This window comes from Heteronotia binoei, chromosome 5 (genome assembly GCF_032191835.1).
Source record: "Heteronotia binoei isolate CCM8104 ecotype False Entrance Well chromosome 5, APGP_CSIRO_Hbin_v1, whole genome shotgun sequence".
Lineage (NCBI taxonomy): Eukaryota > Metazoa > Chordata > Lepidosauria > Squamata > Gekkonidae > Heteronotia > Heteronotia binoei.
The window spans coordinates 38,929,149-38,944,603 of NC_083227.1; the positions used below are offsets into that span (position 1 = coordinate 38,929,149).

The 15,455-nt window shown below is 44.4% G+C and overlaps 1 protein-coding gene across 1 annotated transcript in view; it reads left to right on the forward strand.

The window, feature by feature from the left end:
* The first annotated feature begins 4,014 nt into the window (after window positions 1-4,014).
* Window positions 4,015-15,455, forward strand: part of ABCF1 (ATP binding cassette subfamily F member 1) — a 43,047-nt gene continuing 31,606 nt past the window's right edge. Inside the window, exons 1-7 of the mRNA XM_060239201.1 lie at window positions 4,015-4,403; window positions 8,797-8,843; window positions 9,340-9,420; window positions 9,597-9,723; window positions 12,236-12,273; window positions 13,173-13,268; window positions 14,488-14,550. Coding sequence (XP_060095184.1) covers window positions 4,316-4,403; window positions 8,797-8,843; window positions 9,340-9,420; window positions 9,597-9,723; window positions 12,236-12,273; window positions 13,173-13,268; window positions 14,488-14,550 — 540 coding nt within the window. The 5' untranslated portion in view covers window positions 4,015-4,315. The remainder of the gene's footprint in view (window positions 4,404-8,796; window positions 8,844-9,339; window positions 9,421-9,596; window positions 9,724-12,235; window positions 12,274-13,172; window positions 13,269-14,487; window positions 14,551-15,455) is intronic.

The following is a 15,455-nucleotide window of genomic DNA, read 5'->3' on the forward strand; positions in this document are numbered from 1 at the left end:
AGCCAGCTCAAGATTGCGGGGTCGTGACGTGCAGGGCGGAAGAAACCACTAAATTTGAGGGAGAGGGGTAGCTGGCCGAAACCATTGGGGATCAATGAAAAGACGTGGGAAGGGAGTAGAACGCTGCATTCTTGGAAGGACGTTTGTGAACTGTACCATTCAGAGGGCACGGGGGGAGACATTCACAAGGGTCAGCTTGTACCATTTGAGGGGAGGGGTGCTTAGAGGTTAGTGAAGTAGTGCAGCGCTTCGCAGAATGACTCCAGTCTAAATTCCTTGGAAATTGCTGGGTTTAATTCTGAATAAAATTGCAGTATAGACCTCCTTATGAGGGAGGCTTAACCAAACCACCAGATTCGGCCCAGCCTCCAGCGCTGGAATGGCTTGTTCTCTCCAGCTGTTTGAAAGGGCTGGGGCCCTTGAATGCCGCCAGGTGTACAACGAAAGTACCGGGAAGGCGCCGTCATCACAAACATGCAATAGCTATTTCAGTGATCGATTGGAAAACGGTACAGGAGTTGATTTGACACTCGCCAGGCTTTACAAGAGATAATTTCAAATGTCTCAGTCACTCTATAATGAAGTAACAGAATAAAGTTAGAGCACAGTAGTACCTTTAAGACCAACAATTCAAGGTATAAGCTTTTGTGTGTACACACACACTTCTTCAAATATAATGTGTGTGTTTGTACAAACTTTGCTGGTCTTAAAGGCACTACTGGACTTTTAACTTTATTCTGTTGCTTCAGACCAACACAGCTAAACATGTGAATCTGTAATTAAATAATTTTAGAGTCCAGAGGCGCCTTTAAGACCAACAAAGTTTTATTCAAAGTATGAGATTTCGTGTGCGAGCACACTTCTTCAGGTCAGCTTTTGAGTTGTCACAGAATTCTTGATCAAGTTGATTATTCAACAAGGGCAGGGGCATGGAAAAATATGTTTTCAGGCAGTTGTCTGACCAGATTAGCTCTGGCTTGATCCTATGGGCAGGAGAATTAAGCACACACAAGGCCAATGCAGCCAACTCATCCTAGATGTGTTTGTTAAGAATCAGGGCCAACCCTGGCAAATACCTGGAGCTGGAGGCCTTCTTGGAATACCAGGACCGGGAGACAGAGGTAGGCTGTATCAAGCCACTTTTCTGAATGTCCTCACCCCAGTAAGGCTCAACAAAAGTTGCCATGACTCCAGACATACACGCGCGCACACACACACACAAGAATAAATCATAGTGTGGTGTACTGATCAGACTGCCAGACTATGGCTAAAGAAACTTGGGTCCCAATCACCCTCTGCTATGAAACTCACTGGGTGACCTTGGGCCAGTCATTCTCCATCAAAACCTACCTTACAGGGTTGTGATGATAAAAAAGAGAGAGGGGCCACCCTGAGCTCCATGGGAAATGGGTGATAATAAAGGAGAAGTGCTACTGAGTTCAATAGAACCTCTCTACTAAGCTGAAAATTATAGAACCATAGAGTTGGAAGGGACCTCATCTAGTCCAACCCCCTGCATAATGTACAGGAAATTCACAAATACCTTTCCCCACACATCCCCAGTGACACCCGCTCCACACCCAGAAAATGGCCAAAAAAACCCCAAACCCTCCAGGATCCCTGGCCAAATTGGCCTGGAGAAAAAATGCTGTAAGAAAGAGCCACAAGATCTAAGCACTGATGTAACCCTTCCAGTCCTTCCTCTCATGATCTGCCTAAATTCACAGAATCAGCATTGCTATTGGATGACCATCTAGCCTCAGTTTAAAAACCTCCAAGGAAGGAGAGCCCACCACCTTTGGAGGAAGCCTGTTCCTCTGAGGAACTGCTCTGTCAAAAAGTTTTTCCTAATGTTTAGCCGAAATCTCTTTTGATTTAATTTCAACCCATTGATTCTGGTCCAACCTTCTGGGACCACAGAAAACAACTTTGCACCATCTTCTAATATGACAGCCCTTCTAGTACTTGAAGATGGTGATATTTACTCGGAAGTGAAGTGCATAAGCTTACTTCTTTTTTTCCAATAATTTTTATTGGTCATTTTGTTATGTAGCAATACAAACTTATATATTATTTAACAATATTAACAAATAAATACTTTTCCATGTAACTGTTGTCAGACTTATTTTTACAAGTAAATAACTACATACATTTACCATAAATGAAGAGCTTCTATAACAGCAGGTGTCTCATCTTTCTTGTAGGAATTCTAAAATTGGAAACCAGACAGTGTACATAGGCTTAGTTCTGAGTAAACAGTAATAAGAGCTGGCTGCACCTATTTAAGAGAGCTTTGTTTAGCGATTTCAATTTTTCAGTAACTCTACTGCATTTCTGAGGTGCTGTCATAGTAAGAACAAAAAGGCACCTTAAGAGTTCATCAGGTTTCTTCTACAAAAACTTATGCCACAGTAACTATGACATTTGCTGTACTGGATGAACATGGGTCTCATGCTGGAATTTGTTCTTGTGGTAAAATGGTGGTACTACATGGCTTCTATGTTATTTGATTGCAACAAATAAAACACTCTGCTCCAACAAGTCTAAGATGTTACTCAGGTTTACATTAATTATAATCTTCTATCCCAGGGGTCATTTTGTAGAAAAATAGGTGGTGGAGCTCATCCAGGGATTGTTATGCAGCTGCTCATACTATTCAATGGACACAGAGGTAGAACTCTCAGAAGGAGGAGGTGGAACTCTCAGAAAGGTTCAGGAGCTGCGCTCCTGTGAGCTCCCACTGAAACTGAGGCCTGTTCTATCCCAAATTGATAAACTCTTTAATAAACTAAAACTGCCCGTATCCAATTTGCTGCAGGGTTAACCTGAGCCACTCGTGGGAAGGGCGGGATATAAATTCTAAATAAATAAATAAACCTCGTTTTGATGTATCGTCACCTAAACCTCCCAAAGCATGTCTGCATACTGCTCTAGGCCTTTCTTATATACAGGAATCCCCATGTAGTGTTACCAACTTCCAGGAGGTGGCTAGAGATCTCCCACTATGACAACTGATCTTCAGGAAACGCATCAGTTCAACTGGAGGACATGGTAGCTTTGGAAGGTGTACTCCAGGCATTATGCCCCACCCACAAATTTCCAGGTATTTCCCAACCTAGAACTGGCAACCCTACCCCATTACTATTATAGGTCCTCACCCACTATGATTGCAATCCTAAAAATGCTTACTTTGGAGCAATGTTCCCTCTAAGCTGAGTTAGTGTGAACTAACTCACAGTTTTTTAGCCTCCAGTTTACACATTTTTGTCTTAGCTCAGGAAAAATGTCTCCAGAGCAAACTAATTTATGCAGTAGCTCACAACTTTAATGCCACTAGCTCACAAAGTGGAATTTCTGCTCACAAGACTCCACAGCTTAGATGGAGTATTGCCTTAGAGTAAGCCCCACAGAATACAATTGGATTTATGAGTAAACATGGCAGGATTGCAGGAAATTAATTGTATATTCTTATTATCGCATCTTGCTTTCATACTGTCCTGTTTTTATAGCATATCTCCAATTCTGTATTTGCATGTAATTTTAGGGATTAGCATATCTGTGTGATAGACGATCACTTGATGTATCTGATGAAGTGAACTGCACTCCCAATACAGGAAAGTTTATACTGGAATAAATTCCGGTGGGTAGCTGTGTTGGTCCGAAGCAACTAATCTAAGCTTTCATGGGCACTAATACTTCTTCCGTTTCATTCTGGGCATAAGCTTTCGTGGGCATGCCCCTGAACTGTTTAATTTCGACGCTACTACACAACTACCCCTACAGGAAGATCTAAGAGGGCAGCCGTGTTGGTCTGAAGCAGTAGAACAAAGTAGGAGTCAAGTCTCACCTTTAAGACCAACAAAGTTTTATTCAGAATCTAAGCTTTAACACACTAAAGCTTACATTTTGAATAAAACTTTGTTGGTCTTAAAGGTGAAACTTGACTCCTACTTTGTTTTACCCTTACAGGAAAACTCATGAGAAGTCTCGGGGGTGGGAGACACATGCCTATTCATTCAAAAGCACGTATCGACAATCTGTGCCACGCTTCCGGATCTCTATGATTTTTTTCGTTCCGCTCTAGGACACTGAAGCTTCCTGATCCCTTGAATGCATTACTCCTCCCCATGCAGACTGCAAAAAAGTACCTTGCATCTCTATGATGCGAGCTTCGGAAGAGTCATTGCCGTGTCACCTCTGCGCGCAGGCGCAGTGGGCTAGAAGGATGCATGTGTGGAGCCAAGACTGCAGGGAAGCGGCAGAGTCACCAGAGTAAGTGGCGGCTGTGGGGACGGAAGAGGTCGATTGCTCAGCCATGCCCAAGGGAGGAAAACAACAGCAGCACCAGGAAGAATGGATCGGGGACGAGGAAGAGAAGAGCGTCCCCCGGGAGGGGTCTGGAGGTAGGAACAAAGGAGAATTGAACCGGGCTGGTCAGCGCGATGTGGGGGAAGGGAGGACCTGGGGATGTTTAAAGGCCACTTGGAAAGAGGTGGGAGGAAATCTTGGGGCCTGATGGGAAAGAAGGCGTGAGGTTTGGTGCAATCACTCTTCTCTCTTATATTTGACTTAGTTATTTCAGATTCAGTGTCACCCCATGGCTTTTGTAACCATCTGCATTCGTAGGAAGGGGGCAGAAAAATCCTAGCAAAGCTCAAAGTACGTAGGAGATGATCTGCTTATGCTGACCCCCCCACCGCCCTGTTTTTGTCTTCTTCTAAAGTCCTGTGTGTTTTTTTGGGGGGGAGGGACTTATAGTTCTTACGTTGTTTATTCCATAAAGGAACGTGTATGCTCATGCTGTAAAGTAATAATGTATAATATTTTAACCCTGCTTTTCTTTCTCAAACATGGCTCCGAGAGAGGTGTCAGCATCTCTACACATTAGGCACCTGTTTTATTTTGCTGAAAAAGCACTTGAAGAGGGAGTTCTGTGTGAGATCTGTATCCAGGCCTTCCTCCTCCTTTTCCTCTGATCACACCAATAGTTCTTGGCAATGGGAAAAGGGGAGTGGTTTTTGAGATGGAGTCCCAGATGTGATGTGGAAAAGCCTCAAGTTTTCCTTGTCTCAAATCCACTTATTGGCCAAAGGTAGGAATAGGCTCTTCACATAATCTCAGAAATGCTCCTTTAATGATGGATAGAAGAGATCCAAGTCAGGACACTGTGAGTGGAAGAGGGGTGATCCGTTTCTTAAGAGCCTATATGCTTTACATGATCTTCCATCTGTGTCTTTATAAAGTTGAATTAGTTTGTTTCTGCCCTTTTGGTTTGTTTCTCTTCTTTTTTCCCTAGGAGCATATGCAATAAAACTGATAAACCCAACCTGCTTTCTGAATTCACATTCGAAGGAACTTGACTGCTCAACCCAAATACACACAGGATTTTATTTTTAAATGAATACACTCTCAGAATAAGATCTAGGTGGGACACAAGAAGATTGTCATCTTAGAAATTTGTAGCCAGAGATATTCTCTGGTGGGGTTCCAACTTCCATTCCTTATGTGCAATTCAGCTGATGCACATCGGTTCAGCCTTTTGGTTCCACAGCTCCTAAAGCTTCTCTGCCTTTCTGTCTCCCTTTCTGCCAAGAGTCCACTACTGTCCTTTGCCAAGGTTCCTGTCCCACTCTTTTACTTCCTGTGTTTCCCACCTCCATGCTGCCTTGCTCTTCCTGTTGCATTGGTCCTGCTTCCCTGGACACCCTTGCCTTTAGGCAATCCATCTCTTTGACCCAGATCTTTAGCTCCCTTGCCCCTAAGGGTCTCTTGTCTTCCAACCCTCATTCCCTTCCTGCCTGCCTGCCTTGAATCTGTTAAAAGGCCTCTGACTGTTGGCAACCCTAATGATAACTGTTCCGTATTTTGGACATGGTTTTTTGTTTTTTGACATTATTATCCTGACACCTACTCTTAGCAGTCGGGCATTCACCTAAGAGACCGTCAAACCACTTATGCCCATTTGCAGATTCTTGGGGCAAAATATTTTTTTTGGGGGGGGGCATTGTTTACAAAAGGGAACTGAACTGAGCTGAGCTCAAACACCCATTCTTGTAGTTTTAGCATTGCCAAATAAATCTGGATATTTTCCCATAAGCTTCCTGGGCATTTACTAACCTTGTGAGAGGCAAAAATCCCTGCTGGTAAAAGATTTGTCTGTTAAAGTTCTGCTTGCCATGTAGCTTATTCAGAAGTCTCAGGAATCCTGGTAAAAGGGAGTATTTATCTATAGGCTAGGAGGTGAAGAGGCTATTTGAACTGCCCTGTGCAGGGAAACTGGCTGGGGTGAAGGTGGCAAGAGATTGGAGTTTGGGCTGAGTAAGATGAAAGGAATTGGGCTATGAGTTCAGTTAATTGAGGTTGGGTCGAGTCCTTGAAAGAAGTAGGATGTTTCATAACTGAGTGACTAAAACTGTTCTTGGTAGACATTTCGTATGGCTGTCTTCTTTATTTTTCTGGACTATGTTTACTAGCTTGACAGGAATTGGGACAATGCCACTTTTCCCCTGCAGGGTGGTGAGTGAAGAAAGGCTTGAAAGTTGAATTTCTGCTTGCTGTGCAACTATGAAAGATACAGGAGCTTTTCAGCTGGAAAAAAAGTGACCTGCTCATGCCTTTTCATTCATTTATTTAGATATCTATACCGTTTCTCTCTTCAGTGGGGACCCAAATTGGCTTAACAACACTGTTCGCCCCTTCTTGATTTTATCCTCACAATAAAAGCAAACCTGTGAGGTTGGTCAGGCTATGACAGAACAATTGGGCCAAGCTTCCACTGCGAAGTGGAAATTAAAACTTAGGTCTCCCAGATTCAAGCCTAGCACCCAACTCCCATATCTGCCTGTCCATATTAGCTATTTAGGAAACTGGGGTGGACTGAAAGAAAAATAATCTATTCTGCTTTAGTTTTAGAAAAGCTGTCCCTGCTTGAACTTTTGGAAGTCATTATACTCTGGCTGTTTAAAAAAGCCAGTGTTGTTTAGCAGTTAGAATGATGGACCAGGTCCCTCCCCTTACAGAGCTATTGGGAAGATAAGAAGACGAGAAGAGATTGGATTTATATCCCACCCTTCTCTCAGAGTCTCTGAGCTGCTTACAGACTCCTTTCTCTCCCCCTCCCCACAACACACACCTTGTGAAGTAACTGGGGCTGTGAGAGCTTGAGAGAGCTCTTGAGAGAACAGTTCTGAGAGAACTTGTGACTGGGCCAAGATCACACCAGCAGGTGCATGTGAAGGAGTGAGGAATCAAACTCAGTTCTCCCAGATTAGAGTCCATGCACTTAACCTCTACACCAAAATGGCTTCAACTACTGCACCAAACTGGCATCAAACAGATGAGGGGAGAAAGATTTACCCCCAGTAAGATCTTTGGAGAAAGGGCAGGATAAAAATGAAAAATTTATATTAAATAGTATATCATATTTGTGTAGTTTTTTAACCAGTTATCTGTACCTGGTATACGTTATTTTAAAGATTGTTAGTTTTTTGGGTGGGGGGTGGGAATTCCCCTCACAAAAGGATGTTTTTGCTTTGCTTCTGGGGGATTTTCTGAGCCTCTGGAGAAATTATGGCTGGCACTCCTTTCTGCTGTGTCCCAGTGAAAATAATCCAACATGGCCAGTTTTTCTCAAACATGCACCCTGAAGATATTAAAAGATGGGGAAGGAGAAGAAGTGGCAATGTGAAAGCAGCACTGTGGAATGGTTATTGAATGTGTCTGTCTTTGTGGTGTCAGGTTTGAGGCCATGAATCCCCCAGCAGGTTGTATCTAATATGCAAGAGTGGACTGAAATGACCAAGTGGCAGTTTTGGCAAGGAATGGTTTTTTGGAGCTTTGGCTAGTATGTCAGTTGCTCCCCGCTTCTGAACATGTCAGAGGTGCCTCGACTCAAGTACTGTAATGTGACTTGTCTGGGGATGCCCTTGAAGACTTTTCCATGAATTGCAGCTAGTCCAGAATGAAGCAGTATAGCGATGATGGAAACAGGATGTATAACTAATAGATCTTGAGAGAGCATCACTAGGAACATTCAGTTGAAGTGCTAATGTTAAAGAACTAAATAATCCTATTGTACTTTAAGAAGTCCCTTTTTCTGAAGTCTTTAGGAGGAGTCATTTTCTGAATGTGACTGACTTCAGTGATGTCAGCTTATATTAGGAGCAGGTCTCCATTTCGGAGTACTCTTTGTAGGGATCCCCCCCCTCCACCAAGACCTGCCAAACGTAACACTTCGGGGTTTACTAAGGTGGGAAAGCAGGCTTGTTGCATATTTGCCTGTGACAAGAGAGGACTTTGTCCATATAGGCAGGAAGGGGCCTTATTATAATTGAAATCAAGATGAGTTCATTTTTTTCCTCCAGGCTGTTGCTGCACCACAAATAGCTTCCATTAGCAGCTTGGCTAATATAAAATTTCATGGACTAGAACCTTTCTGTGATAGATTTGTTTTTCAGGATGCCTTTGGACTATAGGTGGCTGTTAGAGTTGGCATTAGAAGCAGTTTAGTGTACCATTTTAAAATTGTCCTTTATTTTATTGCAAGCTCCTTTGGGATGTACTGAGCAGCATGGTAAAACATAATTCATAATTGTTACAGTAGTAAATAAGGTGTTCAGGCATAGAATAATATGTGCTTTATTTTTAGGCTTGGGTTCTGGCTCTCAGCCTCCATGGCAGGGAGGAAAGATCTCTGTGTGTGTGTTGTGTGACAGGCATAGCGCTACAGGAAGCCTAGTGTTAGTGTTTTTTTGGGAAAGCCAATATTCTCAGACATTTCCCAATTCTTTCTTTCAGATAAAGTGGTAAAGAAGGGGAAGAAGGATAAAAAGACAAAAAAATCGGTAAGATTCAGTTCCATCCTATTCAAAACAGTTGTTTGGACTGAAGAGAGGTTTAAGGTGCATTAATCTGGTGGCTGTCTTGACTCCTGCTGTTCACCCTCGTGATCTCCCTCAGAGGTGCTGCAGTGTTGTCACTGAGTACTTGGAGATGTTTGGGACTCTGCAACAGTTATGAATCACATCCATAGTACTTTTCAGAGTACCCAGAGTACTTTGCAACTTGTAGCTCGTTTATCCCCGTAAGCCCCTACCGAATAAAATTTCACAAATGAGAATTCTAAGGTGGTTTAAAATGCCATTCTGCCGTACCACGTTGGCCCTCAGAATGTAGAACAGCATTACACGACTTAAAAATAGTAAACGTGTGTGGCTTCGGAAAGAAGGAGGGCAAAGGATCATGGATAACTTGGATAAGGCCAGGGTGGTGGACAAACAAAGTTACCATATTTGCATTTTACTCTGTAACTACTTAACACTTTTTCCCCTGCCTCTCAAGTTCTTTGAAGAGTTGGCTGTGGAGGAGAAGCACACCAGTGAGGAGCAAGTGGCCGAGAAGGAAAAGGAACAACAGCAGCAGGTGAGTATCTTAAAAAAAATCCACCGTGCTTGTTACTGATTGAAGGGCCTTGTTGATGGAAGGCACTCAGGTGAGCCACAGCAGCTCTGAAAACAACCCAGACTGTGTTTTGCTGAGCCACTAAAATTTATCCATATGCCTTCTTTTCTCTTAAAATTTGTGTGTGGCTTCAACAGCAAAAAAAGAGACGAGATAAGAAAAAGGATCGAAAGAAAAAAGAGGTGGAAGAAGATGAGGAAGAGAGCCAGCTGATTGAGAGGCTCAAGAAGCTTTCGGCTCAAGCCAGTGATGAGGAAAATGAAGGTTGGAGGCATGGATTTTTGTGGGTTTCTCTGTGAGCTTTTCTGTCCGTTCCTCCTTTCCCCTCAGAGGTCTGAGTCTCCTTATGAGCAGGATTTGCATTGCACATCTGAGGCCTGGGCTTTTACAGCTGTGGCAGAATGTGACTGAATCCTGAGGCCTAAGTCTGGGCTGTACCACTTCTGACTGCAGGTGGGGAGGGTCACATTGTTATTGATCATGTAAGGAAAAAAACCCCGTTCTGCAAATACCTTTAGTATCTCAGGGAGACAGATTATAACCTCGGGGACCTTTAGATGCTATACCAGTGTTTTCTTCATTGAGAATTATTAACACGAAGAAACTTTGAAAAATGTAATCCCTCCCCTACAGTCAAGGGTGCTGCAGTCTCTTCTGACCCCTCAGCACTCTGCTGGCTCATTCTGCTGTATGTAGAGGTCAGGTCAGCAATAATTCTTTTATAAATGACAGTGGGTTTGAGGTGTAGCGTGAAGCCTCTATAATCACAGATGATATGGAGGGGAAAATGGGATGGCTGTCAGATCTTCATGCAGTGGTGAATTTTGTTGTTGTTGTTGGAGTTTTTAAAATATCAATTGAATACCCACTTGTTGGGGATATTACAGTTGTAGTTTATTTATTTTTCGTATTTATATCCCGCCTTCCCCGCCGGAGCAGGCTCAGGGCGGCTAACAACACTGAATATCAACAATGAAACAATAAAAACAATTGCAATAATATCAGTTAAAATTAAACAATTTGCAATTTTAAATTATTAATACAATTTTAAAACAACAGTTTTGGTGCTAAATTCCATGCCACAATGTTGGGCATCTATGTACTTTGGTTGAAGGCCATTCGAAATAATGTTGTTTTGCAGGCCTTGCGGAATTGGGCAAGGTCCTGCAAGGTTCTAACATCGTCTGGGAATTGGTTCCACCAGTGGGGGGCCGCAATAGAGAAGGCTTTTTCTCTGGTAGCCTTTAATCTCGCCTCCCTCGGCCCGGGGATTTCTAATAGATTTTGTGATCCAGGTCTAAGTACCCTCTGGGGAATATATGGGGAGAGACGGTCCCTAAGGTAGACAGGTCCTCAGCCATATAGGGCTTTAAAAGTAATAACCAGCACCTTGTAGCGAATCCAGAATACTATTGGCAGCCCCAGCTGTATATGGTCCCGAATAGAGAGACCCAATAGCAGTTTGGCTGCTGCATTCTGCACCAGCTGCAGCTTCCAGATTCGGGACATGGGCAGCCCCATGTAGAGCGCATTACAGTAGTCTAGTCTCGAGGTGATCATTGCATGAATCACTGTTGCTAAGTCACTGTGCTCTAGGAAGGGGACCAGCTGTCATGCCCGCCTAAGATGGAAAAAGGCGGATCTCGCAGTGGCTGCTATCTGGGCCTCCATAGCTAATGTGGGCTCCAGTAGTACCCCTAAGCTCTTGACTTTAGGCGCCGATATCAGTGGCGCCCCATCAAAGGCTGGTAGAGGGATTTCCTTTCCCAGGCCACCCCGACTCAGACAGAGGACTTCTGTCTTCGTTGGATTCAGCTTCAGACGACTCAACCTGAGTCACTCCACCATGGCTTGTAGCGCCGGGGCCAGTTTTTCTGGGGCGGAGGCAAGCCGGCCATCCATCAGCAGATAAAGCTGGGTGTCATCCGCGTACTGATGGCAACCCAGCCCAAATCTCCTGACAATCTGGGCAAGGGGGCGCTTGTAGATATTGAACAGCATCGGGGAAAGCACCGCCCTCTGAGGCACCCCACAATTAAGCAGATGCCTCTGGGACGATTGTCCCCTGATCACCACCCTTTGTCCCTAACCACAGAGAAAGGAGGAAAGCCATTGCAAGGCCAACCCCTGAATCCCTGTGTTCCTGTGTTGGTAGGAGATTGGACTAGATGGCATTGTGGAGAACCAATTTGGTATAGAGTCCAAGAGGATCCTAATCTGGGAGAACCAGGTTTAATTCCCCACTCCTCCACATGCAGCTGCTAGGTGACCTTGGGCCAGTCACACGTTCTCTCAGAGCTGTTCTGCTCAACAGCAGTTCTCTCAGAACTCTTTCAGCCCCATCTACCTCACAGGGTTTCTGCTGTTGGGAGAGGAAGGGAAGGAAATTGTAAGCCACTCTGAGTGAGGGGCAGGATATAAATCCAATCTCTTCTTCCCTTCCAGCTCTGAGGCTGCATAAGTAGATATCATACTGTGACCATCTTGTGAACTTTCTGTGGTATTTGGCCAGCCACTGATGGGCACAGGGCTAGACTAGCCAGACCCTTGGTCTGACCTGGCTAGGCAATCTGTGATGTTCTTTAGGGCTGTTAATAAACTGGTTCCTCAGGTGCTTCAATTGCTAGGGGGAAGTACATCTGTGGAGAGTTGCCCTTTTGCATGGCTTATAAAAACTTGGAGGCCTTGTCTGCATGGCATATGGGAATCTTGACTGTGACCTTTGATCCTTATCTTCCTTTCCAGCATAGTCAATCACAACTTGTTTCTCTTCCAGTGTCTGCCCCCATTGTCAAAGCTAGTAAGAAAAAGAAGGTGAGTTCTTGGGCTTTGGAAGTTACCTCGGTTGGGAGGGAAATTGCTACAGGCCATTCTCAGCAGAAGCAGCACACTAAGCCAGAGCCCAAGGGCAATCAAAATCTCAGACGCCCAAAGCTGTCGCAGAACTTTACAAAGTGTAACCACTGTGCATCTCTTTAGAAAGTGCCACCTGAGTGAGCAGAGTGGTGCTTGGCAGCTCACATTGCCTGGCCCCTTCTTCCTCAGGCTTAAAAAATTGTTTATATTACCTAATGATTTAATACATAAAAATAAGAGAAAAAAACAGGCATTTATAACAATGTTGTTAGGCTCTTAGGGTCCTTATGGTTGTCATGATGACCTTGTGATGGTTGACCTTATAAAGGTTTTTTCAGTCATGGGCGGGGGGGGGGAGAAGAAGTTTTGTGGTAGTCTAGCAGCAGTTCTGTTACATGCGCTTTTCTTGCTAAAAAGCTTTCTAAGCAAGTTACAAGATGGAAGAATGCATCAGTTAACATGATTATGTTTTAACCAGTCCATGGTGAAATGGTTTTCTTGCTGGACAGCCAGGAAGTCACACTCTTCTGGCTCCTTTAGATGATCAACTCTGAGAGCCACTTGCAGTCCCTTCAGCAGGCTTCTTGATACACACTGTAAGCAGTTGTGTGGCGGCTGGAGTGTGGGCCTAGGACTGGGGAGACCCTGGTTCTAAGCCCCACTTGTCTTCAACCAGTCTCTTCTCTCTCAGCATAACCTACAGCACGAGGATAAAATGGAGGAGAGAACTGTGTGTGCTTCCCTGAACTTTTTAGGGGATGGTAGGACAGGAGGATAAACGTGTGCTAAGTAGTTATCTGTATGGTACTGGCATGCATTGTCTGTTGGCTGCCATTTGCTCTCTCGGTTATCTTTAGGGAGGGAACTTGTTTGCCGCCTTGAGCCAGGAGCAGAGCGAGGAAGAAGATGAAGCACCCAAGCCTATCAAACCTGACAAGAATAAGATCAACAAGGTGAGGTGCACTGCGGAATCTGGCAAGCAGCCATTTGGAGCAGTGGCTGTGAGTGGGGAGCTTGTAGAGGGTTGGGGTGGTCACAGGCACCACAAGAAGAATATTTTTTGTATGTCTCATGGCTTAGAAATCTTTGGATACATGAGCAGAGGAATTATATATGCACAGTACTCAATCTCTGCTTCCATTGTGAGAACAGGAGGGTTCTAGTCCGTGTGGCTGCAGACACAGACTTGGATTCTATGAATGAGTTCTGTGTATGCTGGATAGCCTCCATAGCAGAGCGCGCTCCTATTAGTGCAAGATCAGTCGTTTACAACAGACCCTTGCAGAGACAAAAGCAGGCATGCAAAAGGAAGCATATTCTATCTTAGAGGCAAGCTATCATGTATGGAATTCATTCAGTTAAAATGTTTGTGCTTTGTCTAGTAAAATGCTTGAAAGTGGAGGGTGGGGTCGGGGGGGGCTCAGCATCAAGGGAGTGGCTGAACAGAAGGCTCAGAAGGGGGTACACCGCATGTCTGTGTGCCACTTGCTGGGGGACGAAATCACAGGAAAGGCAGGGGTTTTTTTTTTTAGCAGGAACACACAGGAACGCAGTTCCGGCTTGCTTGGTGTTAGGGGGTGTGGCCTAATATACAAATGAGATCCTGCTGGGCTTTTTCTGCAAAACAAGCCCTGTGAAAGGCATGCCTGGCTTGTGGATTTCTCCAAATCATCTGGCTGGCTGCTGTTGGGAATGGGATGCTGCACTAGATGAACCAGTTGTCTAATGCAGGGCAGCCCTCTCTCCCGTAATTACGGGATGGGATTTTCAGTGTTCTTTAGATCATCATTAATTCTCTTTGACAAGCAAACAAATTATGCAAAGGGAGCAAAAACAGAAACCATCACAGTTTGTCACTAAAATTGTGTTTCCTTGGGAAAGAATGTGAGAATAGTGAGGGAATGCCTGTCTTCAGGGCTGGAAGGAATATTCCTAATAGGCTCCAGCCCTTACCAAGCACTAATGTTTGAGTTCCTAGCTGACTGCTGCACATTTGTAGATTCCAAACGGCTAGGGGCTTTTCTAGCTCTGGACAATAGGTCTTTGTGCCACAGACATGGTGGAGCTGAACGACTAAGAAGTAAAGGGAGAGAAAACTGAGCTGCTCTTGTAGCATTTTTTTCTGGACAGAAATGAGGGAAATAGCACTCAAACCCATCTCCATTTCTTTAGGCAGCTTCTGATGATGAAGACGAGAAACAGCCAAACAAAAAGGAGCCAAAGGACAAACAGAAGGTTAGTGTTTGTGGCAATACGTAAAGCAGTTGTTGGTCATACCTTAAGTCAGATGTGTTGAATTCATTTGTTATGCGGGCTGGATCTGACAAATGAGATCTTGTCAGGCCGGGCCATGTGTGTCATAAATGTAATGCCAGATAGTGGAGATACAAACTTTATAAAGGACACAGACAAATACAATTAAAGATTTTGTATTTCTCCCATGTGATCAAGGGAACTGAACAAAGGAAGCTCTGACTCTTTCCCTCCCTCTCCAGGGGATGAGGAGGGGGCAGAGCCACCACCAATAGAAGAAAGAGATGCTTGGCTCAGTGGCTGTGTTGTGTGATTGAGAGAGCCTGGCAAAGCAAGCTCTCTCTCCTCCCCTCCCTCCCCAAGGGAGAAACCTCACCCAGTGGAGAAAATAGAGGCTTTGCTCTATAGCTCCTGTGAGATTGTAATCAGGACTTTTTTTGAGCAGGAATGCAGCTCCGGCTGGCTTGGTGTCAGGGGTGTGGCCCAATATGCAAACTGGGCTTTTTCTATTAAAAAAGCCCTGTGTGAAACAATAGTGATGTCTGGGGGTGTGGCCTAATATACAAATGAGTTCCTATTGGGATTTTTCTACAAAAAAAGCCCTGTGTATAATAAATTCCTAGGTCCAAGTTCCTCAGGAGATCCACTGCTGGTCAGAGCTGATAATTCTGGGCTAGAATGGCCAAGGGAGGAAGGAGTGCATACTCAGTAATAGAACAGGGTCTCAGTTGAATCCATGGCACTCACACTTGAAGGACCTCCAGTAATGGGCAGTGGGGAAGCCTGGAGAGACCCTGCAAGTAGACAGCACAGTAGCTGACAGCACCTTTGTCCTGACTGCTTTAATCTCCACTTGGCAGAAGCCTGTCCAGATAGAGTAGGTTTGG